At 59.8% G+C, this 24853-nt stretch overlaps 2 protein-coding genes and 1 pseudogene across 4 annotated transcripts; 2 read left to right on the top strand and 1 right to left on the bottom strand.

Annotated features, from left to right (window-relative positions):
* The first annotated feature begins 371 nt into the window (after positions 1-371).
* SIRT6 (sirtuin 6) lies at positions 372-8880 on the top strand. Its single transcript, XM_030292512.1, has 8 exons — positions 372-489; positions 2284-2411; positions 2779-2961; positions 5160-5219; positions 6974-7069; positions 7151-7231; positions 7729-7852; positions 7959-8880. The coding sequence occupies exons 1-8, from the start codon at positions 424-426 to the stop codon at positions 8298-8300; spliced, it is 1080 nt and encodes a 359-aa protein (XP_030148372.1). The 5' UTR covers positions 372-423; the 3' UTR covers positions 8301-8880.
* Positions 8881-9615: 735 nt separating this feature from the next.
* CREB3L3 (cAMP responsive element binding protein 3 like 3) lies at positions 9616-18344 on the bottom strand. Of its 3 annotated transcripts, none has more exons than XM_030292363.1 (10): positions 18225-18344; positions 17578-17706; positions 16650-16920; positions 15689-15801; positions 14968-15105; positions 14073-14179; positions 12095-12163; positions 10820-10904; positions 10565-10661; positions 9616-10353 (listed from the first exon to the last, which is right to left on the bottom strand). In XM_030292363.1, exons 1-10 carry the CDS (start codon positions 18249-18251, stop codon positions 10040-10042), a joined length of 1350 nt encoding a protein of 449 aa, XP_030148223.1. In that variant the 5' UTR covers positions 18252-18344; the 3' UTR covers positions 9616-10039. The 3 variants fall into 3 exon arrangements, with proteins under 3 accessions (XP_030148223.1, XP_030148241.1, XP_030148230.1); XM_030292381.1 differs by having other exon boundaries at positions 10565-10617; XM_030292370.1 differs by having other exon boundaries at positions 16650-16917.
* Positions 18345-21135: 2791 nt separating this feature from the next.
* Positions 21136-21207, top strand: LOC115509501 (annotated as a pseudogene).
* The last annotated feature ends 3646 nt before the right edge of the window (positions 21208-24853 follow it).

Here is a 24853-nt window from a genome sequence, read left to right as displayed (position 1 = left end):
GCCCCCCCCGCACACAAACGCAGGGTATTCGTGACTTTGTAAACTTCTGAAATGTGCAGCAGACAGAGCCTTGACTAGAAGCACGAGCTCCCTGTCGTCCCGAGAGGCGTGGGGACCTCAATTTACGCATTTGCAAAAAGAAGAAAGGGCAGCACCCGCCGCTTGTGCCCCTCACTTTAGAGGTGACTGCAGAACTCTCACGTGGACGGCTGGCCCCGTTTCCCGCTACCTAAGGAAGCGGGCTCCTCTTTGCCAGCAGTTGAGATGGCGCCTGCGGCGTCAACGCGAGGCGCATGCGCCTTGGAGGGAGCGGCTGGCCGCGCAGGGCGGAACGCGGCTCCTCCTTCCTCCCCGCCCTGCCCCGTTTCCGGCGGAAGCGGCCTCAACAAGAGAAACTTTATTGTTCCCGTTGGGGCGGCGAGGATGTCGGTGAATTACGCGGCGGGACTGTCGCCGTACGCGGACAAGGGCAAGTGTGGCCTCCCCGAGGTGAGCGCGGCCCGGCGTCCCGAAGGCCGCCCCCAGCGCCACGGGCTGGGCGGGGCCGGGCAGCAGCGGGGCATTGTGGGAATATCGGGAGGCACTGAGGCTAGACAATGGGAGGGACTTCCCAGTGGGGAGGGGGCGGGAAGTGACGCCCCCTGCTCTCCCGGGGACTGGAACACCCCTCCACCCCCAGCCCCGGGTCGGCCCGGCGGGATAGAGGGAGGGACCCGCGTCGGTGGAAAGTCCTCAAGTTCTCTGATGGGGGAAGCCAGGGACGGAGTTGCTGGCGGAAGGCACCGCAGGGGCGAAGGCGAGGAGATGGAAATAAACACGCTTGGGGACCAAACTAGGCCACAGAGGTTTCCAGAGCCAGGGCCGGAGGGGCCTCACGTGCCGGGCTGGGGAGCTGACACTTTATCCTGGGGGTGGTGGACAAGGGTTCTAGGCGGGATGATCGTAGGTACGTGTCAGAAAAGACCCCTTCGCCCACTGCAGGACTTGGGGCGAGTCCTTCCCTCTGGGTCCCCTCTCCCCTTCTGGAAGCTGGTGGGGGGAAGATTGCCCCCATCCCCCAAAGGCTGGTCTGTGAGGTATTTAATAGCCCTCAGAATCCCTCCGGAAGTCCCTCTCCTCTTCCTGCCAGTCCATTAGCTGGATTCCACAAACATTTATGGGGCGCCTACTGTGCACCAGGCACTTCCTAGGCCCTGGGGCCCCAGTAAGGACCGAGACAGACAAAAACTCCTCATTCTAGAGGGGAGACAGACAAAGGGCAAGTCAATGCAAGAAGTCAGATGATAGGAAGCTTCAGGGAGACCAGTAAGGCTGGGAATCGCGAGGAGAATCGGGGCTGCGTTGAAACCAGGGCCCAGGAGGCACCACTCAGATGACTTCTGTTTTCTCCATTTTTTTTTTTTTTTATTATTGTGTCGAAACACACAACGTGATAGGTACCGTCTTAGCCATTTTTTAAGTACACAGCTCAGTGGTACTGGATACGTTCACGCTGTTGTGCAACCACCCCCACCATCCATCTCCAGAACTTTCCATCGCCCAAAACTGAGACTCTGTCCCCATGAAGCACTGACTCCCCGCCCCCTGCCCCACCCCTGGCTCCCACCATCTGCTCTCTGTCTCTGTGGAGGGGACTCCTCTAGGGACCCCCTGTGAGTGGGGTCGCGCAGCGTCCTTCCGTGTCTGGCTTCTGTCACTGTGCACGGTGTCCTCCAGATCCATGCACGAGGTGACAGGTGTCAGGAGGTCCTTCCTTTTGGAGGCTGGATCATATTCCAGTGTGTGGATGGACCGCACTGTGTTTATCCTTCATCCGTCGGTGGACACTGGGGTTGATTCCATGTTGTCGCGGTTGTAAACGATGCTGCCATGAACGTGGGTGTGCAAGTGAGAGGACTTCTCAGCCAAGACCTAAAGGGGATGAGGGAAGAGCCATGTGGGAGAATTCCAGGCAGAGGGCACAGCCTGTGCAAAGGTCCTGAGGCAGCACCAGGCCCGGTGTGTTGGGAGGAAAAGTGAGGAGGCCCCGAGTGGCTGCAGCAGAGAGGGGGAGGAGTTGGGCAGGTCGTGTAAGGCCTCAGGCCACTGGGAGGACTTAGGTTTCTACCCTGAGGGATGCAGGAGCCCTGGAGGCCTGTGGGCAGAGGAGGGACATGAGAACAAGCCACCTTTTCCAATCACTTCTCCGCCCTGGGCAAGGCAGGGGCATTCCCATCTGTGGCTAGCCACCTTGCCACAATGGGACATGTTTTGACCCCTCCCTTCTGCTCTGTCCCCGGACAGATCTTCGACCCCCCGGAGGAGTTGGAGCGGAAGGTGCGGGAGCTGGCGCAGCTGGTCTGGCAGTCCTCCAATGTGGTGTTCCACACGGGGGCCGGCATCAGCACCGCCTCGGGCATCCCCGACTTCAGGTCTGTGGGCACAGAGGGGAGGTTGAGGCAACACCTGCTGCCATCCCCGCTGGGGGATGTCAGGCCGCGGGAAAGACCCTGCCCTTACAGATGTGTCCCTTTAAGCGGCGCCACATTCCACTCACACCCCATTGGCCAGAATGTGGTCACCTGACCCCACCTAGCTGCAAGGGATCCTGGGGAATGTAGTCTTTTGCCTGGGCTCGCTAGACCTGCCTGCCTATTGGGATCCTCTTACCTTAGAAGATGGGAGAATTGGTATTAGGGGTAATCAGCTCCTAATGCAAATATTTTTCTCTCTTTTCTCTCTTATTCTGTCTCCCTGATCCCTGAACTCTCCTTGTCCCTCCCTGCCTGCCACCTTCAGGGGCCCCCACGGCGTCTGGACGATGGAGGAGCGGGGCCTGGCCCCCAAATTCGACACCACCTTCGAGAGCGCACGGCCCACGAAGACCCACATGGCACTGGTGCAGCTGGAGCGCGTGGGCCTCCTGTGCTTCCTGGTCAGCCAGAACGTGGACGGGCTGCACGTGCGCTCCGGCTTCCCCAGGTGACGCCTGGGTCCGGCCCCGCGCTCTCTGGGCCTCGGTTTCCTCGTCTGTAAAAGGGGGGGTTTTGATGGGTCGATGCAGGGGGGCAGCCGGGAGCAGCACTGGGCACTGGGTGGGAGCCCAGAAACCAGAGCTGTCCTGTGTCATCAGAGCTGCCCGGGCACAGATCGAGAATTGGGGTGCCCTTTCCCGGTCCCGGGGGGTGATTCCAGCCCTGACCACTCGGGGCCTCCGGCGGCCCGGACTATGGCCCAGACTGCCCTCGGGTCCTCAGCTGCCAGCCCCACAGCCTGGCCACGGGCCGCTATGACATCCCCCTCGGGGCGAGGCCGGGGGAAATTGGGCGTGGGGAGGAGGGTGCTGAGAATTTAGAATGTTCGTAGTTGGGTTTTCCTATCCCTCGTTACTGCCTTCATAGTGAACGTGAACCCTAGTAGGGCAAAGGACTGACTGTTTTTTAGGTTTTTTTTTTTTTTAAGTGTATTCATTTATGTTGAGAGAGAGTGAGTGAGTGGGGGAGGGGAAGAGAGCGAGGAGGAGAGAGAGAATCCCAAGCAGGCTTCACACTCGGTGCAGAGCCCGGCGAGGGGCTCGAACTCACAAACCGTGAGATCACGACCTGAGCTGAAATCAAGTCAGACGCTTAATTGACTGAGCCACCCAGGCGCCCCCCCCCTCCCCGCCCCCAAAGATAAAATTTCTCTAGAAGTCTGGCAGTTCTCACAACCTAGAGATGTTGCCACGTTTGGGGACTTCACCCTTTCGACATGTAACTAACTAAGCCTCCAGCCCCCTCTGGCTCAGGGTTACCGTCGGGCTCCGGTCTGGGCCGGAACCACTGGCGTCTTATCCTTCGGGTCAGACCGATTTACTAGGCACGTGGCTACAGGCCTGCCCCTCGGGACCTGTGTAGACATTTCTAGAAACAGAAACAAACGTTTTTTTCACTGTGTAGTGAGTACGTTCAGCGGCACGGGAGGATAGGGCTTTTACGGGCCTGTGGGGAAAGCCGGCGACATCTGTGTCCCCAAACAGCCGGACAACACGGTAGGGTGGGGGCGCGTCGGCAGATCGGGAGTGGGGCACGGCCACCCGCTGGCACGCTCCTTCCCAGAGGTGGAGGGCAGCGCCTTGGGGTGGGCCGGCAGGAGTCCACTTGGGGACCACAGTGTCTCCGACCTCCTGCACCGTGGATTGCACACCCGCGTGTGCCCGGCCATCCCTGGCACCCACCGCCCACGCCTTCACTGCGTCACCGGTCTGTGTGTGTGTGTGTGTGTGTGTGTGTGTGTGTGTGTGTTGGAGGAGGAGGAAGCACTAATCCCCCAGCACCCACTGTGTGCAGACAGGAGCAAAATGGGTCACAGCCAACAACTATTTTGCCCAGCGCCGACCGTGTGCCACATGCTATTCCAGACATAGGACACAGAGTACACAGGACAGACAGAAGCTCTACCCTCCCGGGAATCATCTAGGAGGGAGGAAACAGGCAGAAGATGAGACAAATCAGCCAAGTAAATTCTGTGTCAGGCGGTGATCCTTGCCATGGAACCAAAGGGGAAAGTTGGGCGGGAGTTGAAGCCTCGACCAGGTAGGTCAGGGAGGCTGTGACATTTGAGAGGTGACAGAGGGAGCCAGGGGAAGAGCCTTCCAGGTCTGATCATTGTTCTTCCAAATAACCCAGAAGCTGGCCACTGTGGTCCCATTTCACAGATGGGGACTGAGGCCCAGAGAGGCTAAGCGACCTGCCCAAGGTCACACAGCTGGGAAGCCAAGGGAACCAGGAGTTGCCCCCCACATTCCTCTGCCTCTGAAGTCCAGGCCCCTGGGCCACCCATGGCCTCAGGCTTTTGATTTGCAAACTGGGGATTAAAATTCCTGTCCTGCAGCCCCCGTGACACTTGGTGGTTCCAACACAATTGTGGATGGCTTTTGTGAAGGGAACGGTCTGCCCATGTGCAGAAGTAGGGTCAGCCATGAGGGCCAACAGTCCCTCCGGCTCAGAGAGGTTGGGCCATCTGTAAGGCTGTGGATGGTGGGGTCAGCAGCAGTCCAGAGGCACTGGAAGGAGGGAATCTGCTGATCCTAAGGTTGAAGCTTAGGGAAGGCTTCCTGGAGGAGGAGGGCTCGGTGCTCTGCCCGAAGCCTCAGGAACCAGAATCCCATGCCATGGCCAAGTGTCTCTCTCCTTCCGTAGGGACAAGCTGGCGGAGCTTCACGGAAACATGTTCGTGGAGGAATGCGCCAAGTGTAAGACGTGAGTGCCACCGGAGGGCGGGGGCGGGGTGGGGGGGCGAGGCGTGGACAGCCCAGGCCACTTACTGCTTCGCTTCCCATCACAAGCAAGGGCCTTGTGAGTCGCTTCTGACGTTGCCAGGGACCCAGGGAGGGGCAGGGCTGGGGCCTGAGCCTCAAGCCTGTGAGGATGGGGGCACGAGTTCCTCCTGGAGAGGGACGTTCGTCCCCTGCACCCGTAACAGACAGCCAGAGGCTGAAAGGCGTAAAACAGAAATCTGTCGGTTCCCAGCCTGATAATTTTTTTTTTAATGTTTTGTTTTCGAGAGAGAGAGAGCGCGAGCAGGGGAGGGGCAGAGAGAGAGGGAGACACAGAATCCCAAGCAGGCTCCATCCAGGCTCCGAGCCGTCAGCCCAGAGCCCGACGCGGGGCTCGAACCCACGAACCGCGAGATCGTGACCTGAGCCGATCTCTGGTGCTCAACCGACTGAGCCAGCCAGGCGCCCCACAGCTCCCAGCCTGGAAGCTAGAAGTCCAGAAGAGAGGCTGTGGGGGAGGCTCCTTCCTGCCTCCTCGCGTTTTTGGCTCACCACCCGCCTCCCTCCGTTGTCACGTGGCCTCCTCGCTGTGTGTCTGGGTCTCTCACAGGGGCATGAGTCCTATCAGATTGAGACCACTCGACCCCAGTGTGGCCTCATCCTGACTCTACATCTGCAATGATCCTGTTTCCAAATAAGGCTACACTCTAAAGTATTGGGGGGTCAGGACTCCCAACATATCTTTTTGCGGGGACACAATTCAACCCATACCAGAGTGTGACAGAGGTAGGACCAGCCGCTCTGGGAAGGCTGAGCCAGAGCCCTTCCTGGAGCCAGGGCCATCTGGGCGCGTCTCCTCCCGCTGGCCGAGCGGCCGCACAGGTGGGGGTCCCCCCACTGCAAAGAAAGCCCTTGTTCCCCACTTTATTTTGAAAACTTTCAAATCCATAGGAGACTCACAAGAATAGTACGATGAACCCCTACCTCGCCTAGACCAGGGCTCAGCGAGCTTTTCCCGTAAAGGGCCAGATGGTAAAATGTGTTCAGCTTCGTGGCCCAGACAGTGTCTCTCACGACTGTGGGCTCTGCTGATGGGGCACGAGAGCCGCCACGGACCACACACGAAGGAATGGGCGTGGCCGTGTGCCGATAAAGCTTTATTCGTGGAGGCAGGAGGCTGAGGGCCAGATTCCACCCACAGGGCCATAGTTGGCCGATCCCGACTAGATCCGACAACTGTTAACGTTTTGCCACACTTTGTTGGTTACTTGCTGTGCTGTTGAGGGGTAAGTGGCAGACCGCCTCGCCCACGACCCCAGACCCCCGAGACTCTACCTCCCTCCCAGGAGCTGCGCTCTCCCGTTGGCGCGGCCGCAGCGAGCTGTAAAGGAAGTCAGGGTAGTGCGATCACTCAGGGCCTGGCCCGGGTTCCCAGTGGCTTCTGGTTTTTTTGTTTCCTCGTCCGGGATCCCGCCCAGGGTCACGCCTTGCATGTCGTCATCGCGTCTCTTCAGCGGCCCGGCCAGCTGTTTTGTGGAAGGCCCCCGTCCCCTGCTCTGGGTTTGCGGGATGTCTTCTCGCGCTTAGAGTCTGCCGTGCGGCCCCCCTACTCCCCTGGGACAACAGCTCCCCCCAAAGGAACAAGAGACACGCCAGTGGGACCCCTGAGCAGGTGCCCCGGGAGCAGGTGGTGGGCTGACCCGACCCCTGCGGGTCCCCCTTCCTCCCCCGACACAGGCAGTATGTCCGGGACACCGTCGTGGGCAGTATGGGCCTCAAGGCCACGGGCCGGCTCTGCACCGTGGCCAAGGCCAGGGGGCTGCGTGCTTGCAGGTGAGTGACCCTTTGCTGTGCCCGGGCTCCAGGGGAGGGTGCGCGTCTCCGTCTGACCCCCATCCCCCCCCCCCCTTGCAGGGGCGAGCTGAAGGACACCGTCCTGGACTGGGAAGACGCCCTGCCTGACCGAGACCTCACCCTCGCCGATGAGGCCAGCAGGTCTGACCCCACGTGAACCCAGACCACGAGGTTCCAGCACGGGAGGGAGCCATCAGGAAAGGCTTCCCCGAAAGGGGTGGCCGCACCCTCGCTGGGCCTCGCTGGCCCCATTGGTGACAGAGCCTTCTCACACCCTGTACGCCAGTCTCATGCGACGGGCAGGGAAACAGGCTTCAGCAAGTGGACGCCTCTGGCCCTGAGTCCCAAGCATCGGAGGTCACGTCCGCATCAGCAGCCCTGCTTCTGGCCGGGTGGGGAGGCTGCTCCGGGCGGACGGGAAGTTGGCACAGGTTGTGGGCGCCCTGAGAGCAGAGAAGGGTGTGGAGCGAGCTGCCCAGGCTGGTCTGGGCGTGTTTCGGAGCGCCAGGCGGCTGGTGGAGCACTGGGGCTCGAGCCAGGAGGGGCTGGCGGCCTCTCACGCCTTGTGGGGCAGGAGTAGGGCTGCCGAGACCTTTGGGGGGGGGTGGAGGGGCTCAGTCTCACCCTCCTTGTCCCAGGAACGCGGACCTGTCCATCACTCTGGGCACCTCCCTGCAAATCCGGCCCAGCGGGAACCTCCCACTCGCCACCAAGCGCCGAGGAGGTCGACTGGTCATTGTCAACCTTCAGCCCACCAAGCACGTACGTGCTGAGCCCACCCTGATGTACCCCCTGCTCCAGCCTCCTCCCCTCCAGACCCCTGCCTAAGCCCGGCCTGTCTTTGCACCCTGCTCCCCGCCCCCCACAGGACCGCCATGCCGACCTGCGTATCCATGGCTACGTGGATGAGGTCATGACCAGGCTCATGGAGCATCTGGGCCTGGAGATCCCCACCTGGGACGGCCCTCGAGTGCTGGAGAGGGCGCTGCCCCCCCTGCCTCGCCCGCCTGCCCCCAAGCTGGAGCCCAAGGAGGAGGCCCCCACCCAGCTCAATGGCCCAGCACCCGCCAGCCCCAAGCCGGACCCCTCCGCCGAGCCCTGTACCCAGCACAACGGCTCTGGGCCTACCAGCCCCAAGAGGGAGCCGCTGGACAGTCCTGCACCCCACAGGCCCCCCAAGAGGGTGAAGGCCGAAGCGGTTCCCAGCTGACCAGGGGGCCCGGGGAGGGTGGGGCTTTTTGTAGAGACCACGGAGTCATCTTTTCTTACTGTTCTCACTTTGTTACTTTCACCTGCCCTTGCGGGTGGGGGGCAACCTCAGGGTGCTGAGAGCTGGGCTCCAGGCCCCAGGGCAGGCCCACCCCCCACTGCCTGCCTCTTTATCTTGAGGGGCCTGTGGTGTGGGCCTGGGGAGGAGCATTTTCACCCTGGACGCTGACCTTGGAGCTGACCCCCAGGGCACCTGCTCCTCCCTGTGCCCCAGCCCCTGACTCAGGATGCTCTGGGGAGGTGTGGCCAGGCCCTCCCTAGTTCCCAGCCTAAGCAAGAGTTAACTCCCTCTGCCCTGGGGCCCTCACACTCCCCACCCCCTGCCTCCCCCAAATCGCCTTCATGATCCCTCCGGGAGGTAAGGGGGGGCAGAGCCACCTTTTCGGAGCCAGACTTCTTGGGGGCACAGACAATAGAGGCTTGCACTGCCTTTGGGGCTAGAGGGAGAAAGAGGCGTGTCCACCTGGTTCCTCCAGACTTCCAGAAAAGTCTTCAATGCAATAAAAGCAGAAATTCTTGCATCTGAGTCTGTGTTTAACATCCACGGCTTTGTGCCGGGTCCTAGCCCCGGGGAGAGCGGGGCAGGGGGTGCAGAATGCACGGTCCCCTTGCCCCCTGTGGAGTCTGCCTGGGCCTCCCTGCAATCCAGGCCTGGGGGGGGGGGGGCCGTGGAGGAGGAGGGCAATACCGCAGCGGGAGCTCCTGGCGCCCTCTGTGATTATATACTCCTGTGCGTGGTTTCTAGATATTTTCCCCCCACTGCTAGGCTGTGAGCCCCTTGATGAGAGCTGCCAGTGGCCTTGGGCCTCGTTCGCAGCCCGCCCCCCACCGCCCCGCACCTGCGCAAAGCGGGTGGGGCGGGGCGCATTAGGAGAGCGCGGGCACAGCCGGGTTCCGGTGAGATCCCTTCACTTCCGATGCCTCGGTCTCCTCATCCGTAGATCGAGCGAGGTGGGCAGCGCGGCCCTCCTCCCAGGAAGGCAGCTGCCCTAGATCGTCCGAGGACGCGATGAAGGGCCTCCTGAGGCCCCCAGAGACCTCGGGTTCCAGGCGCGCCGCGCTCACCGCTCGAGGCCGCTCTCCAAGGTGCTGAAGACACTCCCGGCGCCTGGCCGGCAGCCTTTCCACCCTGGGGATCGCGGGGGTGGGGGGGGGCGTGGGGGGTAGGGGGCCGCACCCCACTCCCCCTTCCGAGGCTGGCCCAGACGCTCCTTCCAAGAGCCGAGGAGCCCTAGACAACGCTTTGTGCCAACGTGTTCTGTCAAAATACTTTATTAAGGATCACTGCAATCTTAGAAAAGAGGCGCGGCTGTGGGCTGCGGTTCTGGGGCCAGGGTCCCCGCAGACTCAGCCAAGTGTGCAGGGGACAGGAAGGAGTCCCGGGGCAGGGGAGCTGTCGAGGCGTGGTGTGTGCGTGTGTCTGTCTGAGTCTGTGGATCACTCTGTATGTGCCCGTTCCTTTCTTTGCCTGGATGTGTATTTCTCGGGCTCCGTGGCCCCGCGCTTGTCCTGTGTCTGAGCGTGTCCTGTGTGTGCCTGGGTCCGCGGGTGTGTGGCTGTGACTTTGTGACATCTCCATCCTGGCACTTCCGCCAGGGTCTCACCTCTCACCCCCATGCCCGTTGCTGTCCACAGAAGGGCCCCTAAGCAGAGAGGCCCGGGGGCACGTCCGGAGGGTGCTCACAGCTCCTCCCCTGCTGCCTCCAATCCCCCGCGCCCAGGGCTGAGCGCTGGCTCAGGGGCAGTCCAGTCCAGCAGGGTGGCCCGGTTCAGCTTCTCCGTCGAGTTGTCTGCGATCAGGGTCGAGTTGTCCAACTCCTCCGTCAAGTTGTCCAGAGCCGACTTGCCCTGAGATTCCCAGTCTGCCCTGGGGCTGCCTGGAGACCCTTCCTGGGACGCGCCTGCTTTGGGCCGTGGTCCTGGGACCTCGGAGCCTGGTGTGGCGTCGGGGGCCACACGGGACGCAGCGTCGTTGTGCAAAGTTCTGGAGAAAACTGAGCAAGGGTTGGGAGGGTCACGAGGGACGGGCTTGGGGACTGGAGTCCCTCCGTTCTCTGACCCCAGTCTCAGGGAGTAGCAGCAAGGAGCCCCCCTCCCCCTGCCAAGCCCCAGAGGCCCAGTACAGGGGCTTAGGGAGCCAAGGGGACTGTGTCCATGGTGCAGCCCAGAGGGGTTCTGAGGGCACAGCATCCCCGGCCCACCTACCTCGAACGGGCGCGTAGTCTCCGGCGCTCTCGGCTTTGTTGGCGACGAAAGGGCTAATGGAGGGCAGGACGATGAGGGCAAAGGAGAGCAGCAGGACCTGGCGGAGATGGGGGAGGTCACCCCACCCCTCCCCCACCCTGTGAGCAGAGACGCCGAGGCCCAGAAGACACCGGGGGCTCACGCTGCGCTCATCTCGCCACCCAGACCGCTTTGCCAAGGCCGAGGACGCCCGTCATCCTGGGGACCAGGACTTACCGCTATGCAGGTGCCCGTCTGGGCCGACTTGCTGGTGGACTGGACCACAATGGCCTGGAGCTTCTTCAGCTGCTCCAAGAGGGACCTTGGCAGGAATGGGCAGGCCTTGGCTGAGCCCCCCGGGGCCGTGATCTGGTCCCCACCCGTTTCTGGGGTCCCCCCAGCCCGGCTGACGTCTGAGTCCCATCCATCCCTCGTGGCCCCGCTGGTCTTTAAAGTCCCAGACTCTCCCTCGTCGCTTCAACAAATCTCCCTGAACATCCCACCCACTTGAACCCACCCACTTCTCTGCCACCCCACCCCCGTGACCCGGGCTGCCATTATCTCTCACCAAAATGCCAACCCCAGCCTCTACTCTGGACCCCCAAGGCCTCTCTTGCTCCCCTAGGGTTCACGCTCCAAGCAGCAGCCAGACGGCACTTTTCAGACGTGAGCAGACTTCTCTCGACCCTGCCAGGGCTCCCACGCCCCTGGGGTCAAAGCCCAAGTCCTCCTCGTGGCCCCCAAAGCCCCCCGCATGACCTGCCCCACTCCCTACCTGCCCTCTCCTCCTCCTCCTTCTCTCTCCCCCTCGCTTACTCTGCTGCAGCCACTCGGGCCTCCTGGCTGTTCCTCCAACACGTCAGACCCAATTCTGCCCCAGGACCTTTGCACAGGCTGGTTCCCTCTGCACCAAGGACATTAGTCCCCCAGATCTTTTTGTAGCTGGTTCTTTCTCATCCATCAGGTCTCATCTCAAAAGCCATCACATCTGACCTCCCTGCCCAGAGTAGCGCCACCCCCCCACCCCCACTCGCTCTCCGGGGACTTAACCTTGCTTCACTCTTCTCCTCAGTGGCTATCGCTATGTGAATTAGCTTTTACGTATTTCCCTTTGTCTTGAGTCTGTCTCCCACCAGACCATGAGTTCTTTAAGTAGGGAGCCTAGCCTGTCCGTGCAGTGCTGTGGTTCCAGGGCCCAGAACTACGCCTGGCAGAGACGAGATGCTAAACAAATATTGAATAGACGGCCGCGCCTCTTAGAGCCGCACTCGGTTCTCCAGCACAGCGTGCTTCCGGCCTCTGGCCATTCGTCTGCCGTTTCCTCCACCGCAAACGCCTTTCCCCGACTCCAAGTGCCCTCCTCCATGCAGCCCGCACCCTTGCTAGGTGGGGCCCCTACCCCCTGCTCTGCTTTGCCATCACAGAGGCTGTCCCCCACGTTGTCCACCCCTCCTGCAAGGGACTCTGGGGGCCGGCTCCCCTGTCCTCTCCCATAGCTGGACCGAGACTCACAGGTTCTGCTTCTCCAGATGCAAGACCTTCCTCTGAAGCTCCTGGTTCTGGGCAGTGCAGGCTGACATCCTGCAGGGACAATGCCACAGTGACCTCCAGAACCCGTGCGTCACCAACTAGCTCGGCTGACATCTCCCTGGGGGGCCCCATTTTACAGGCAGGGGACCCAAGGCCAGAGAGGGGAAGTCACTCATCCAAAGCCACCCAGCAAGTCTGTGGACAGGGCCCAGATTTGAACCCATGTCTGCCTGGCTCCCAGGCCCCACGTCTGCACTGATGTGGGGGCATCGCTCCGGTCTGTGCCCCGAGGACGGGCCGTGGAATGCCAAACTCAGGCAGCGATGCTTCCAGAAGACTGAGTGGGAGGGTGATGGGGAGTCCACGGGGAACCAGGTTACAGTCCTCACCCTCCCTTGTGACCTCAAGCCACCCTGCTCTCTGACCTCAGTCCCCTCACCTGTAAAAAGGGGCTACGATTACCTAGTTCACAGAGCATTTGGGAGAACAACACGACATAAAGCTGATCGGGGGCTTCGCAGATTGCATCTGAGGACTAAGACAATGGTGACGAGTCCATCCGGGGGCTCCCGGATCCAGGCTGGGGGACCCATGTTTCCCACCTGTATCCATATGTGGGCGCGGCCTGGCCCCAGACCACCCAGATGTGGGATTGAAATACTCAAATCCCCATATGACGATATGTCCCAGCCAAGAGAGTACACCCCCCCCCCCACAGAAAGGCCCTCCTTCTGGATGACTCATGGGATAAAAATAAGAATCCAGGACATAAATTAGAGAAGATTCAAGGGCCAGATGGTAATGCCAATTGTGTAAATCACGATTCGAGAGGTGCGGCTAACACAGTGCGGAGAGGGACAGACCTTCACCAACCTTTACGCAGCTCAACAAGCTGGACGCACACGTGTTGAAAGTTCGCAAGAGAGCAACATAGCAACCCCCCCTCCAAAATCAAACATCAAGGTGGGGGGGGGCATACCAAATCTAAGAGCAGAAGTGGAAGAATACAAAAGTACAGGTGGGTAGGAGGTAAAAGCCAGAAAGCCACGCTTTGAAAAGAATAATTCAATAAATAAGTCTCTGGCAAGATTAATCAAGAAGGCAGGGGCGCCTGGGTGGCTCCGTCGGTTGAGCGTCCCCCTTCGGCTCAGGTCAAGATCTCACGGTTTGTGGGTTCGAGACCCGGGGCGGCGGGCTCTGTGCGGACAGCTCGGAGCCTGGAGCCTGCTTCGGATTCTGGGTCTCCCTGTGTCCCCCTGTCCCTCCCCTGCCGACAGCACAGAGCCTAGCAAACTAAAACGAGAGAACTGGGAACCATTGGATGTCGACACATTTGCAGTGAGCAGCTTCCCGGACAAGTACGGCATCCCAAAACTGACTTGGGAAGAAAGAGAAGACCCAGGTAGACCCGTAACCTTCCGTCAGGCCACTCCCGGCTTAGAGAGTGGGTCTGCTCGCGCGTTGCGCTTCTGTTAAAGAAGACAAAGGAGCCCGTCCCCTTAAAAGAGTTAAGAGAGCGGCAGTTGGTGAACGCGGGGTGCGCGGTTTTTCGGAGGCGGATGTTCTGCCGAGAACGATCTGTCCTCTGTCCTTGCCACACACAACACGCACCATCAAGGAAACGACGGCAGCTCTGAGGACCCGTGGGGCTCACGCAGGCGGGGTAAGCACCCCAGCTCCAGGCAGAGCCCCAGGGCAAGATGGGTAATACATCCTCTTTTCTTGGTGCCTCACGTTCCAGGGGATAAAGGGACCCCGAGCCTGACCTCTGCCATCTCCGGGCATCTTCCCACGCTGGTAATTCACATGACAAATGACCTCTCCCGGAGACAGAAAGGAAACCTCTCATTTTGTCAGCCCCCCCCCCCACACTGTGACCTTAGCCCCATTGCACGGCTCTCCCTGGGTCTTGGTCCCCTTCCCGCACCCCAGAAGGGCACCCCGGGGGCCCCAGCCTTACCGAGTTTCCAGGCCATCAATATATTCCTTCTTCTTCTTCCGGCTCTCTTGGGCCGACTGCTTGTTCCGGATTTTCCGGCGGACTTTTTTCAGCGCTCGCTCTTCATACTGCACAGTGACATGGTGGGGTGGGGGGAGGGTCCACCCTGTTGTCTGGCCCCCATGACCTCACCCCTGCTCCTCCGGGGGGAGCCCTCCCAGACCCAGGGGGCTGGGGGCAGACTCCCCATGACTCGAAGACCGCTTTCGTCCCCCTGAACTCGTGCAAAGTCTCCGGGGTGGGCGGGGGTGGGGGGGGGGGTCCCGGGTCCTGAGAATTTTCCCAGATCCCAGTCCCAGGTAGGAACCGGCGGCCACACTCTGAGCGCTGGTGCGAGTGTGCCACCTTCTGGCCATGCCTGGGCACGGCGCCTTTCTGGGGACCCGCGGATGTTCCGGTGGCGATGGCGAACCCAGGTCTTGACATTGAGCGAAACGGGCTGGGCGGGGGCTGCGGGCGGAAGGGTGGGCGTGGGGGGGGGGGCACGGCCATGGAAACCGTGTGTGAACACTGCTGGCCAGAGACATTTTAGCGACCGGTTCAAGCCTTCACAAAAATGCAGCGCGGCCCAGTCGAAGTCCGCGTGCAAGTCGTGGGTTGGGGGAGGGGGCACAGGTCACCCCTTTGGGGAGCTCCGGCCTGCAAGGGGCTACGAGGCAGCGCGAAAGGCACAAGGAGGCCCCCCGGGGCCCCAACCGCTGCCGCCCGAAAGGCCACCCTTGGCCCCCCGGGTGTGGGGCTCTGCCTGCTGAGCTGGGCTCAAGGGCGAACTTCCGGGCTCCAGGGACGGACGCGTCCTAACACTCGAGGGCGGGTGGCCGCAGAAAAGGGGGCGAGGCCCGGGGCCAGGGCTCACCTTGGTGAGGGGCAGCTGGGTGGGCAGGGTGAGGCCTTCTTTGGCCAGAAGCTTCTTCTCGTCCTCCGTCAGCACCAGCTCCTGGCAGTGCTGGGTCGCAGGCCGGGACAGGTGAGGGGCCCCCGGGTGATGCTGCTGCTGTGGGGGAGGGGGGGAGGGGGACACGGCTGTGGGGGCAGGGAAACCGCCTCCCGGAAGCGAACGAGACACCGGACCTGGGACCCTACGGGCGCGTCTGCCGTGGGGCCCCCGCTGGCCCCGGGGCCGCAGAGAGCGAGCACCAGCCCCCAGAGCCGGCACTTCCGCATCCGGGAACCCAGTGGGCGAAACAGCATCCGGCTGCGGCGCGGGTCACGATCTCGCGGTTCGCGGGTTCGAGCCCCGCGTCCGGTTTCCAGGCTGGCAGCCCAGAGCCCGCTTGCGATTCTCTCTCTCCCTCCACCCCTCTCCCCTGCCCTCTCTCTCTCTCTCCGATAATAATAATAACGGGAAAAGATGACGCATTTAAGGCATTTAAAAGAGTGTCTGGCCCGTGGTAGGTACTTGGTGGTAAGTTTCAGCTGTTTCAAAAAACGTTATGACGACGACCGTGGCGGCAAGCGCCCCACCCCGTGTGTGACTCAGTCTTCCCGTCTCCGAAATGGGAGGCATCGGGGCCCTACGAACCCCCGGCAGCCCCGCAAGGGCTCAAGTTCCGGGGCGTGGGGTCCGGGCTGCTCACCAGGTCGCCGCCGCCGCCCGAGAGGAGGAGGTCTTTCACCGTGAGGCTGCAGCTCGAAGGCAGGTCGGCCAACTCAGCCCGCTCCTCACGACGGAGGCCCTGGCTCCACATTTCTGAGCAGGGCAGATGGAGACAAAGACGCGGAGGGGTCACGCGCGGGCCCCTGAGCTCCCCGCTTCTACCCGCCTCCTCCAGCAAGGCCGCCAGGATTGACCGCAGCGCGCTAGGGCCCCAAGGCCCCGGGTTGAGGGGAGCATCCCCGACCGGTGCCTCGGTCTTCCCGCCGATGGAAAACGGGAAGCCGACTCATCAGGACGTTGTTGAGGGACCCGTTGCCAAGCCAGGAGGGACCGGCTGTTATTGGCCAGGGTTACAGGCTAGGTCTGCAGCCGGCTTGGCCTTATCTCCCCCTGGTCCTTGCCCAGGTCTGATTCACCTGCGGCTCCCTCCCCCTGGCACCCGGCACGCTGGAGGCAAGGTGCTCCCCAGAGCACAGACTTCGGGGGGGGGGGGCTCAGCTCTCGGTTCTTATCCCGACTGTGCAGAGCTGTGTGGCCTTGGTGAAGTGACCAAACCTCTCTGAGCTTCCGTTTTGTTAACTCTCCAGCGAGTCTAATAAGAGCTAAAGGGACAGAGGACGGTCCTCCAGCGGGGAGGCGTGTCTTCCGCATCAGGCCAGGTTTCCCCAGATCCAGGGGGGGAGCGTCTGAGGCCTGGGGTCCCCGGACCTCACGCCCTGTCACTGAACGTCTACTACGGTCCTGGCATCGACGTACAGAGATGAGGTTGGAAGCGTGGCGCCTGGAGCGGAGTCAGTAGCTGTGACTCACGGCCTCACCTCACGGGGACTCCATTTCACCGTCCGGGAAATGGGCCCATGACGGCGTCTATTTCGGAGGGCGAGTGTGGGCGCCCAGCGCCTGGCACGGGCAAGGGCAGTGAACAGAGAAGGAGGACCCACCCAAGTCTATGGCCACAGACGCGTCCAGCACTTGGGCCACGGGTCCGGGGGGCCCGGCGAGGCAGGGGGCTCCCGGGTGGTAGGAGGGGCAGCCCGCGGGGGTGGTGGCTGCCCCACTGCGTGGAGGGGTGTCCTGGGAGTCGGAGGGCAGGTCTTCAGAGATGCCACTGTCACTGGCTGCAGGAGACCAGATCGGGGAGCTGGGCACCGAGTCTCCAGAAGCCAGGATGGAGTTGAGGAAATCATCCGAGTCTGGGCCTGGCAGGACCTGCTGGGGCAGAGAGAGAAGGGCGGGCATTACAACCTCTATACTGGGGGCGCCCGGGGGGCCCAGTCGGTTGAGCGTCCGACTTCGGCTCAGGTCACGATCTCGCGGTCTGTGAGTTGGAGCCCCGCGTCGGGCTCTGTGCTGATGGCTCAGATTCTGTGTCTCCCTCTCTCTCTGCTCCTCCCCTCGTAGCACTCTCTCTCTCTCTCTCTCTCTCTCTCTCTCTCTCTCTCTCAAAAATAAACATTAAAAAAAATTTTTTTTAAGCCCTCTATGCTTTGTTCCCGATTGCTGTGTGACGGAGCAAGCCACTGATCCTCTCTGGGCCGCACTTACCCTTTCTGCCAGACAGACGAGCTAACGCTCCTTCCTCTGGGGTTGTTGGAGCCTCAACACAATCTCGTAGCATGGGTACCACCCGAGGCACAAGCCCCGGGTTGGAGTTCAAACCCACCCCCAAACTGCTGTGTGACCCTGGACGAGTTACTGCCCCTCTCTGGGCCTTGGCTTCTCCACCTGCTAGAAGCTAATGTCAGCCACGCCTTAGGGTGGCTGAGAGGTTCAGCACAAGGATGTGCTTTGCTAAGAGTGGGCGCCGTGAGCCCTAAACGCCGCACGAAGCTGAGCGAGGCTCCGGTCTGAGGCCCGGCGTGCCCTCACCTGGTCCTCGAGGTGGCCCCAGTCCTCGCCCAGCTCTACGTGTCTCAGGATGCCGTCCTGATGGTCAAACAGCAGGTCCAGGAGCTCCAGGCTGCCAATGGGGCCCATGGGATCGGTGGAGGAAGCCATCTGGGGCAAGGAGGGGACAGGCGTGAGGGTCACACAGCCCCCTCTCCTCCCACCTCCCATCTGCACGCCACCCCGACGTCCGTGGGCCTCAAGTCCCCGCCCCCCACCCCCCCCCCCCGCTCAGCCCCCGGGCTCAGCCCACCGCTGCCCTTGGAGTTTCCTTCTCCAGGAGGGCCAGGAGCTGACACGGGCTTCCTCAGGGCATGGGAGCTGATTTCTTTAAAAGTTCTAGAAGGTGCAGGCACGGGGGCAGGGGGGAGGGGAGCAGCCTGGTCGACCCCTGGGGGGCCGATGAAACTAGTTCCCTCTCCCCACTGCCCATCCCTACCCTCCCCTCCCGGAGGAAAGACGAGGGCAGCCCCTGGATGGAGGCAGGACTTCCGCTGTGACACGCTCTCTCCGAGCCCCGGTCTTCCCATCCGTGCAATGGGGGCGTGAGGCTCCTTCCACCTCTGGGAGTCTGGGGAGGGTTTCCTGGCTGAGACCTCCCTCTCCCGTGGCCCCCGGGCACGGCTCACCTTTCCAGCTGCTAAATCCCCATTCATGAGGCCGGCCAGCTCTGCCCCCAGCCGCCTCCTGAGTCTGCCCAGATCCGGAGCTCACCCCACAACCGGGCTCCCAGGCTCCCCGCGCTCCTCTCTGCGGCTCTGTAACCGCCCCCAAAAGATGCTGAAATAGCGTGGGGAGGTCCCGGCCCGTCCCCGGGTGCCGATTGGGGGACAGGCACGACGGACAGGGTTCAGGGCCAGTGGCACCAGGGCAGGCTGGGGGAAGGGAGGGAAGACCGTTATCTTGATGTTTTGTGCTTTCCTGGCCTGCAGTGGGCAAAGGCCAAAGTCTGGGGTGCCTCAGCTTTGCCATGACCTCTCCCCTACTTTCAGGGACTGTTTCTCCTCTGAGTCCCGGGACGCTGGGCTCCAGGAGAGCCCAGGGCCCCTGACTGGGTCCTGTCCACCCTCCGGACAGAACAAAGCCAAGAGGCACGGCCCAGGCCTTTGCCAGAAGCTGCCTTCCCTCGGGGGCTGGCAACCTCCTACCCACCCTCCAAGCCCTCCACAGACAAACTTGAGCAGCGCCCCCCCCCCGCCCCCGTTCCTTCTAGAATCTTCTATGGGTCATTTACTCGCCGAATGTGGATTGAGCCAAACTGGTTCCCACCCCAGGGCCTTTGCACTGACTGTTCCCGCCGCCCAGGACTAACTCCCCTCCCCTCCCCTCCCCCTCTGACTCTGGACTGTCTTCACAGGTTCATAAATGTTCGATTTTTTGTGAACCAGCCCAGATGGCTGAGAGGCGGTGGGTGACCCCTGCCCCCAACAGAGGAGCCCTGCCCCATGGCTCTTCGTGACATCACGGTTGTCACGGAACCCCCTCACCGTTCGAAATTTTCTCGTCTGTTTCCCTGGTTTTTTGTCTTCCCTCATTTCTTCCCTCCCCTCCCCCCCCCCCAGGGCCTTGTGGGCTAGAATGGAGTTTCTTTTGTTCTCTGCCGGGCCCCCAGCATCTAGGAAAGTGCCCGGTACACAGTGGTGCTCAATCAGCTCTCGCTCATGGAGCGGAGCGCCTCCTGCGTGCCCACCACTTTTAAAAGTGAGCTCTGAACCCAGTGTGGGGGCTTTTGCCCTCAGGACCCCAAGATCAGGAGCTATGTGCTCTACCGACGGAGCCAGCCGGGCAACCCCTTAAGATGGTGACATTTAAGTACAACCCTGAAGGACGAGAGAGAGCCAGCCATGGGAAGATGTGGGGGAAAGGTGTTTCCGGCTGAAGAAACAGCACATGCAAAGGTCCTGGGGTAGTACCCGGGCTGGCCTGTTGGGGGGAACAGGGAGGAAGCCCATGTGACTGGAGCAGGGGGAGAGAGGGAGGAGGGGAGGGCAGGGAGGGGATGCGGGGATCAGGGAGCCTTGGGGGGTAGCTACGGTGAAGGATTTTGTTTATACTCAATACAGCAGGAAGGTGTTGGGAGCTCAGTGAATGGAGGACTAAAGTGAGCCTCTGTATGCCAGGCGCGACGTTAGGCACTAGGGTCACGGGGTAACTAAAACACCCTCCTTGCTTCCAAGAAATCCCCCTCCCAGTGTGTTTTTCTCTGAACGGACCAATCGTCATTTATTCACGGAACAAACATTTAATGAGGGCCTACTACGTGCCCTGCCTGATGTGGTACAGCAGCTGTTCCCCCAGGGCACAGGGGACCACGTCTGGGGATGCCTGTGGCTGGAAGGACAGGGGGAGCTCCCGGCACGGAGGGGGGGTGGGGCCGGGGAAGCTGTTCCGTCCCTCCCCCGGCCCCAGGCAGGGATCCAGCCCCCACGCCGGTGGCACTGGGGGGGAGGGGGATGTCTCTGAATCACCGTCCCCTCTGGTCGCCGGTGCCCCTATCTCCCTAAGCCTCCCGATCTTTCTCACTTGCTCTCTGCCTCTGTAACCACCGTGTTGGCTTTTTTAAGGGCCGTGTTTGGCTTCGCTTGGCTTTAGTGACCCCCAGTCATAATATTTATTCGGCCTCTGCTGTATCCGGCGCTTTCCCTACACAGCAGGTGCATGAAGAGGGTGAGGTTCGACTTGTAGCTTCTCCTGCCTCTGCCTCCCTCTCCGGTGCGACCCTCAGGACCTCGGTGCCCTGGAGACAGAGCTCTCCCTCCTCCTCGTACCCAAACCCGCCCGACGGAGGGGTCTGGCAGCACTCACTCCGCCCTCCCTGTAGATTTAGACCCTGTAGGGCCCCTCCCCAGGATATTTGTATTAAAAAAAATTTTTGTTTTTATAATTATGGACTTTAGAAGGCGTTTATATGCCCCAATGAAGAGCTATCTGAACAAGTAAGATAAGGCTGGGCCGGACTCTGACGTGACCTTCCCACAGTGGAGTCCGCATGGCTGATGGGGGTCACGTCTACCCGGTTTGGGAAATTGGGTGGTTGGACGCGCCTGTCCCTGATGACTCAGCAATTTCGCTCCTGGGGGTTTGTCTGAGAGCGACGCGAACCTGTGTTCGCGGCAAGAAAGGGACGTTCCCGCCAAGACTTGAACGTGAACGTGTGAATGTCCGTAGCAACTTGACGCGGAGTCGCCCTGGGCGGGAGGCAAGTCAAATGCCCGGGGGTAGGGGAATAAGCAAGCCGGCCGAGCCAAGCGACGCGGGGCTACTCAGCCATAGGAGGGGACGCGGCACGGGTAGGCGCACCAGGGGTGAATCTCGGGGACGTCGAGTCGAGAGACACCGGTCACCAAAGAACGCACGCTGCGCGATTGTACCCATACGACATCCAGAACGGAGGCCAAAGCATCACCGGGAACAGAAAGCAGTTGAACAGCGTTAAACGTTAAAAATTTATTTTTTATTTTTTAATACTTTTTATTTTTTATTTTTTTTTAATTTTTAAAATTATTACTATTATTATTATTTTAATAAAAGTAAAAATCCGTGCTCGCCTCGTGTACTAAAATCAGAACGATACAGAGAAGATTAGCATGGCCCCTGAGCCAGGATAACACAACCGGTTTTCAGCCCCCCCCCCCCCCCCCCGGTGAAGACAATACCCTCCCCATCGAAAATGCACCAGGTTAGTGAAAAAGGACGGTGCGGGACACAGGACGCCCTGCGTGAGTGAAAAAAGGAGACGTGAATACAGACGCCCCTGTAACGTTCTGCAAAGAAGGAAATGCCTGTCTTTCGCCACAATTGCTTTCTCCTGGTGTGAACGCTAAAGGGTCAATGATTGCCCGCCGAGCCCCGCCAGGAGGTAGTTCCCCCAGATCCGTGTCTTTCTCAGGGATCCCTCTGCCTTTCCATCCCCGAGGTTTCCTCGGGTGGTTTCCAACGGCGCAGAGGGAACATGCGCACGAAGCTCTTTGTGCGAATTCTAACTAAAGTGTGAATGACTGACACCCGGTTCGCGCATTCCTTTTTCTTGGGAACAGATACGTTTTCTCGTGGGGTTTGGAGGAATTGTAGCTCAAGTCCGGATTAGCTCTTAGGTTCTTGCCCCGGGGCAGAATTCATCCCGCCCCCCCCCCTCCCCACCCCCGTGTTTGTTAGGTATAAATAGTTCTAGTAAAAGGTGAATAACTGATCTCGAGCTCATATATCCCTTTTCGTGGGAGCATTTACGTTTTCTCATGGAACTTGGAGGCAATGTAACTCCAAGATTAGCTCTTAGCTTTCCTCCCAGGGCAAAAGTCACCCCTCTCAGGTGTTAACTTAAGTATAAGTAGATCCAATTCAAATATGGTGACAGATGTTAGGTGGGTACATTGTTTCTCCTGGGAACATTTACATTCTCCATCGCAGCTCAGATCTATATCAGCCCTTAATGTTTTGTCCAAGGCAAATCCTTCCTTCTGTGCGTTGCTTTCTTTCTTTTTCTTTTCCTTTTCTTTTTTTTAGAGAGAATGTGAGTGGGGGAGAGGAGCAGAGGGAGACAGAGAGAGAGAGAGAATCGCAAGCCAACTCCATGCTCGGTGCAGAGCTGGCTGCGGGGCTCGAACCCACGACCCTGGGACCATGACCTGAGCCGAAATCAAGAGTCAGGACACCCAACCAACCGAGCCACCCAGGCGCCCCAGGGAACTCTTTTTTTTTTTTTTTAATTTTTTTTTTAACGTTTATTTATTTTTGAGACAGAGAGAGACAGAGCATGAACGGGGGAGGGGCAGAGAGAGGGAGACACAGAATCGGAAACAGGCTCCAGGCTCCGAGCCGTCAGCCCAGAGCCCGACGCGGGGCTCGAACTCACGGACCGCGAGATCGTGACCTGAGCCGACGTCGGATGCTTAACCGACCGAGCCACCCAGGCGCCCCCCCAGGGAACTCTTGAAGTTGAGAAAATGTTACCCATTTCGTCTGCAGCCTGAGGACAGGTCCACAGGAGGAAGTACGATTCAGCGGGGAAGAACCCAGGGTTTGGAATCAGATGGGCCAGCGAGTGCGTGAACTCTACCTTCCCTCCTCACAAGGGTTGTGGGAGCCCCGGGGGAAGTCACTTCACTCCGAACCTCCCCTTTCCACATCTGTAGAATGGGTACGCCGGGGATGCCAAGCTGTAAGGAATGTAGGTTTGGGGCCGCTGGCCGTCGTTGCCCCACGCTGGGAGGCTGGGAGAATGAGGCCCGCCCAGAACACAGCAGAGCAGCTAGAGGGTAATCGAGCCCCGGCAACACGGTCCGATGTCCTGGATCCAGCCATACCTGAAGTCCCACCCTTGGCTCCAGACGCAGGGCAGCCATGTGAGCCGGTGGATTCTCTTTTGGCTTAAAGTTTCGAGTTGACTTTCAGACCCTTGCACGGCAGGGAGGGGAGTATGACAGGACGCTATTCACTTTCGCTACTTAATTCTGCCCACAGAGCTCTCCCCGACTCGAACCGCACGCTGGAGTGTGGATCACGGCGACCCGCGTTAGCACCCTCTCCTTAAGTGTCTGCTCCCTGCTCTCACCCGTCTGCCTCGTCCTTTCACAGCTAGACCGAGCCCCCTGAAGGCGGTCTTCTCATCTCCCCTGACACGACTCAGGGCGTGATGGGCACCCAAGAAGCTCTGGCAAGTTCCGAACCTACCGAAAAGGTTCTTTCCTACTCACACCCCCTTTGGGTTATTTTTCCTCCCTGTTTCTTGACCGTCAAGGTCCCATAACTGAATTACTGCCAGTCTAATCTCATGGCATGAGATTAACGTTCGTTTGTAGCCGAGCCTGTGCAATTGCTTAAATCATATAAAATAAAATAAAGTAAAAGAAAAGAAAAGAAAAGAAAAGAAAAGAAAAGAAAACATAACATAAGTTTAGACATTTCCCGAATGTCGGCCCCTTACCCCCTTCCATTAACATCCCACTCGCTCGTACTTATTTTTATCTCTGTGGGCTTTGCTCATGTTCATTAAAATCCACCCATGAGCCTTGGCAGCTTTGCCTTCAAAACACATTCATTCCTTGCCTGCCACGTTCCTGGGTCCTCGTCCTATGACGCGACAGTCCTTACACTGACGCGGCCTCGTCCTGCCTCAGGGCCTTTGCACTTGCTGTCCTCGCTTCCTGGAATTCCTTTTCCCAGATCTCCCTGTGGCTGGCTCCTTTCACCTTCGGATTTCCGCTCCAATTCACCTCCTCCGTGAAGCCCCCTTGACCACCTTCTTTAAAATTGCAATTCCCCTCCCCCTCAGTCTCCATCCCCCACCCTGCTTTATGTTTCTTCGCAGCAACTTACGATCATCCGACACACCACAGATTTTATTTATTTATCAGGGCACGCATTCATTCAACAACCGTTTACTGAGTATCTGTGCCAGGCACAGAGACACATCCCGGGGGATACAAATATTCATTGTTTGGGGCGCTTGGGTGGATCTGTCGGTTAGGCATCCAACTTCGGCTCAGGTCATGATCTCACAGCTTGTGGGTTCGAGCCCCGTGTCAGGCTCTGTGCTGACAGCTGGGACCCTGGAGCCTGCTTCGGATTCTGTGTCTCCTTGTCTCTCTGCCCCTCCCCTGCTTGTGCTCTCTCTCTCTCTCTCAAAAATAAACATTAAAACATTAAAATATATATATTCATTGTTTTAGTAACAAAAAACACCTTTTTTTTTTTTTGTTTATTTATTTTTGAGAGAGAGAGAGAGAGTCGGAGCAGGGGAGGGGCCGACAGAGTATCCCAAACGGGCTCCGTGCTATTACTGTGGACCCCGATGCAGGGCCCGATGTGGGGCTCGATCTCACAACCGTGAGATCATGACCTGAGCCGACATCAAGAGTCAGACGCTGAACCGACCCAGGCGTCCCAACAAAAATGCCTTTGGATCCTCTTCTGCATCAACATCGGTCCGGGTCCTAAAGAAAGAGGAGTGGAGAGCTAGAAAGTCTCCAGCTAGGACTGTCTGCCAAACTGTGACGAGACCTGTGTCCGCATTCAGTGTCCCCAGCGCCTGGCACACAGGAGCCACCTGATCGGTGCTCGTAGAAGAAACAACCAAAGATGTATAAACAGAATCACAGAGCTTAGTGCCCAGTTGACAGACTAGAGCCCGTGGGCCCGTTCCGGCCCTCGTGTGTTTTTTTGTAAATAAAGCTTTATTGGCACACAGCCATGCCCTTTGGTTTGCTTGTTGTTTATGGCGGCTTTCATGCTACAATGTCAGAGTTGAGTCATTGCAGCA

Source organism: Lynx canadensis, chromosome A2 (genome assembly GCF_007474595.2).
Source record: "Lynx canadensis isolate LIC74 chromosome A2, mLynCan4.pri.v2, whole genome shotgun sequence".
NCBI lineage: Eukaryota > Metazoa > Chordata > Mammalia > Carnivora > Felidae > Lynx > Lynx canadensis.
This window is presented reverse-complemented; position numbering and strand designations above follow the sequence as displayed.

What these genes read in the sequence shown, in the direction of transcription:
- SIRT6 (XM_030292512.1), top strand. Translation starts at nt 424, where the DNA reads ATGTCGGTGAATTACGCGGCGGGACTGTCGCCGTACGCGGACAAGGGC. An exon ending in GAATGCGCCAAGTGTAAGAC is followed by an intron (nt 5,220 to 6,973) that starts GTGAGTGCCACC and finishes CCCCCGACACAG; the next exon opens with GCAGTATGTCCGGGACACCG. An exon ending in CTCGCCGATGAGGCCAGCAG is followed by an intron (nt 7,232 to 7,728) that starts GTCTGACCCCAC and finishes TCCTTGTCCCAG; the next exon opens with GAACGCGGACCTGTCCATCA.
- CREB3L3 (XM_030292363.1), bottom strand. Translation starts at nt 18,251, where the DNA reads ATGAATGGGGATTTAGCAGCTGGAAAG. An exon ending in CCCAGCTGCCCCTCACCAAG is followed by an intron (nt 14,180 to 14,967) that starts GTGAGCCCTGGC and finishes GTCACTGTGCAG; the next exon opens with TATGAAGAGCGAGCGCTGAA. An exon ending in AGACTACGCGCCCGTTCGAG is followed by an intron (nt 10,354 to 10,564) that starts GTAGGTGGGCCG and finishes ACCCTTGCTCAG; the next exon opens with TTTTCTCCAGAACTTTGCAC.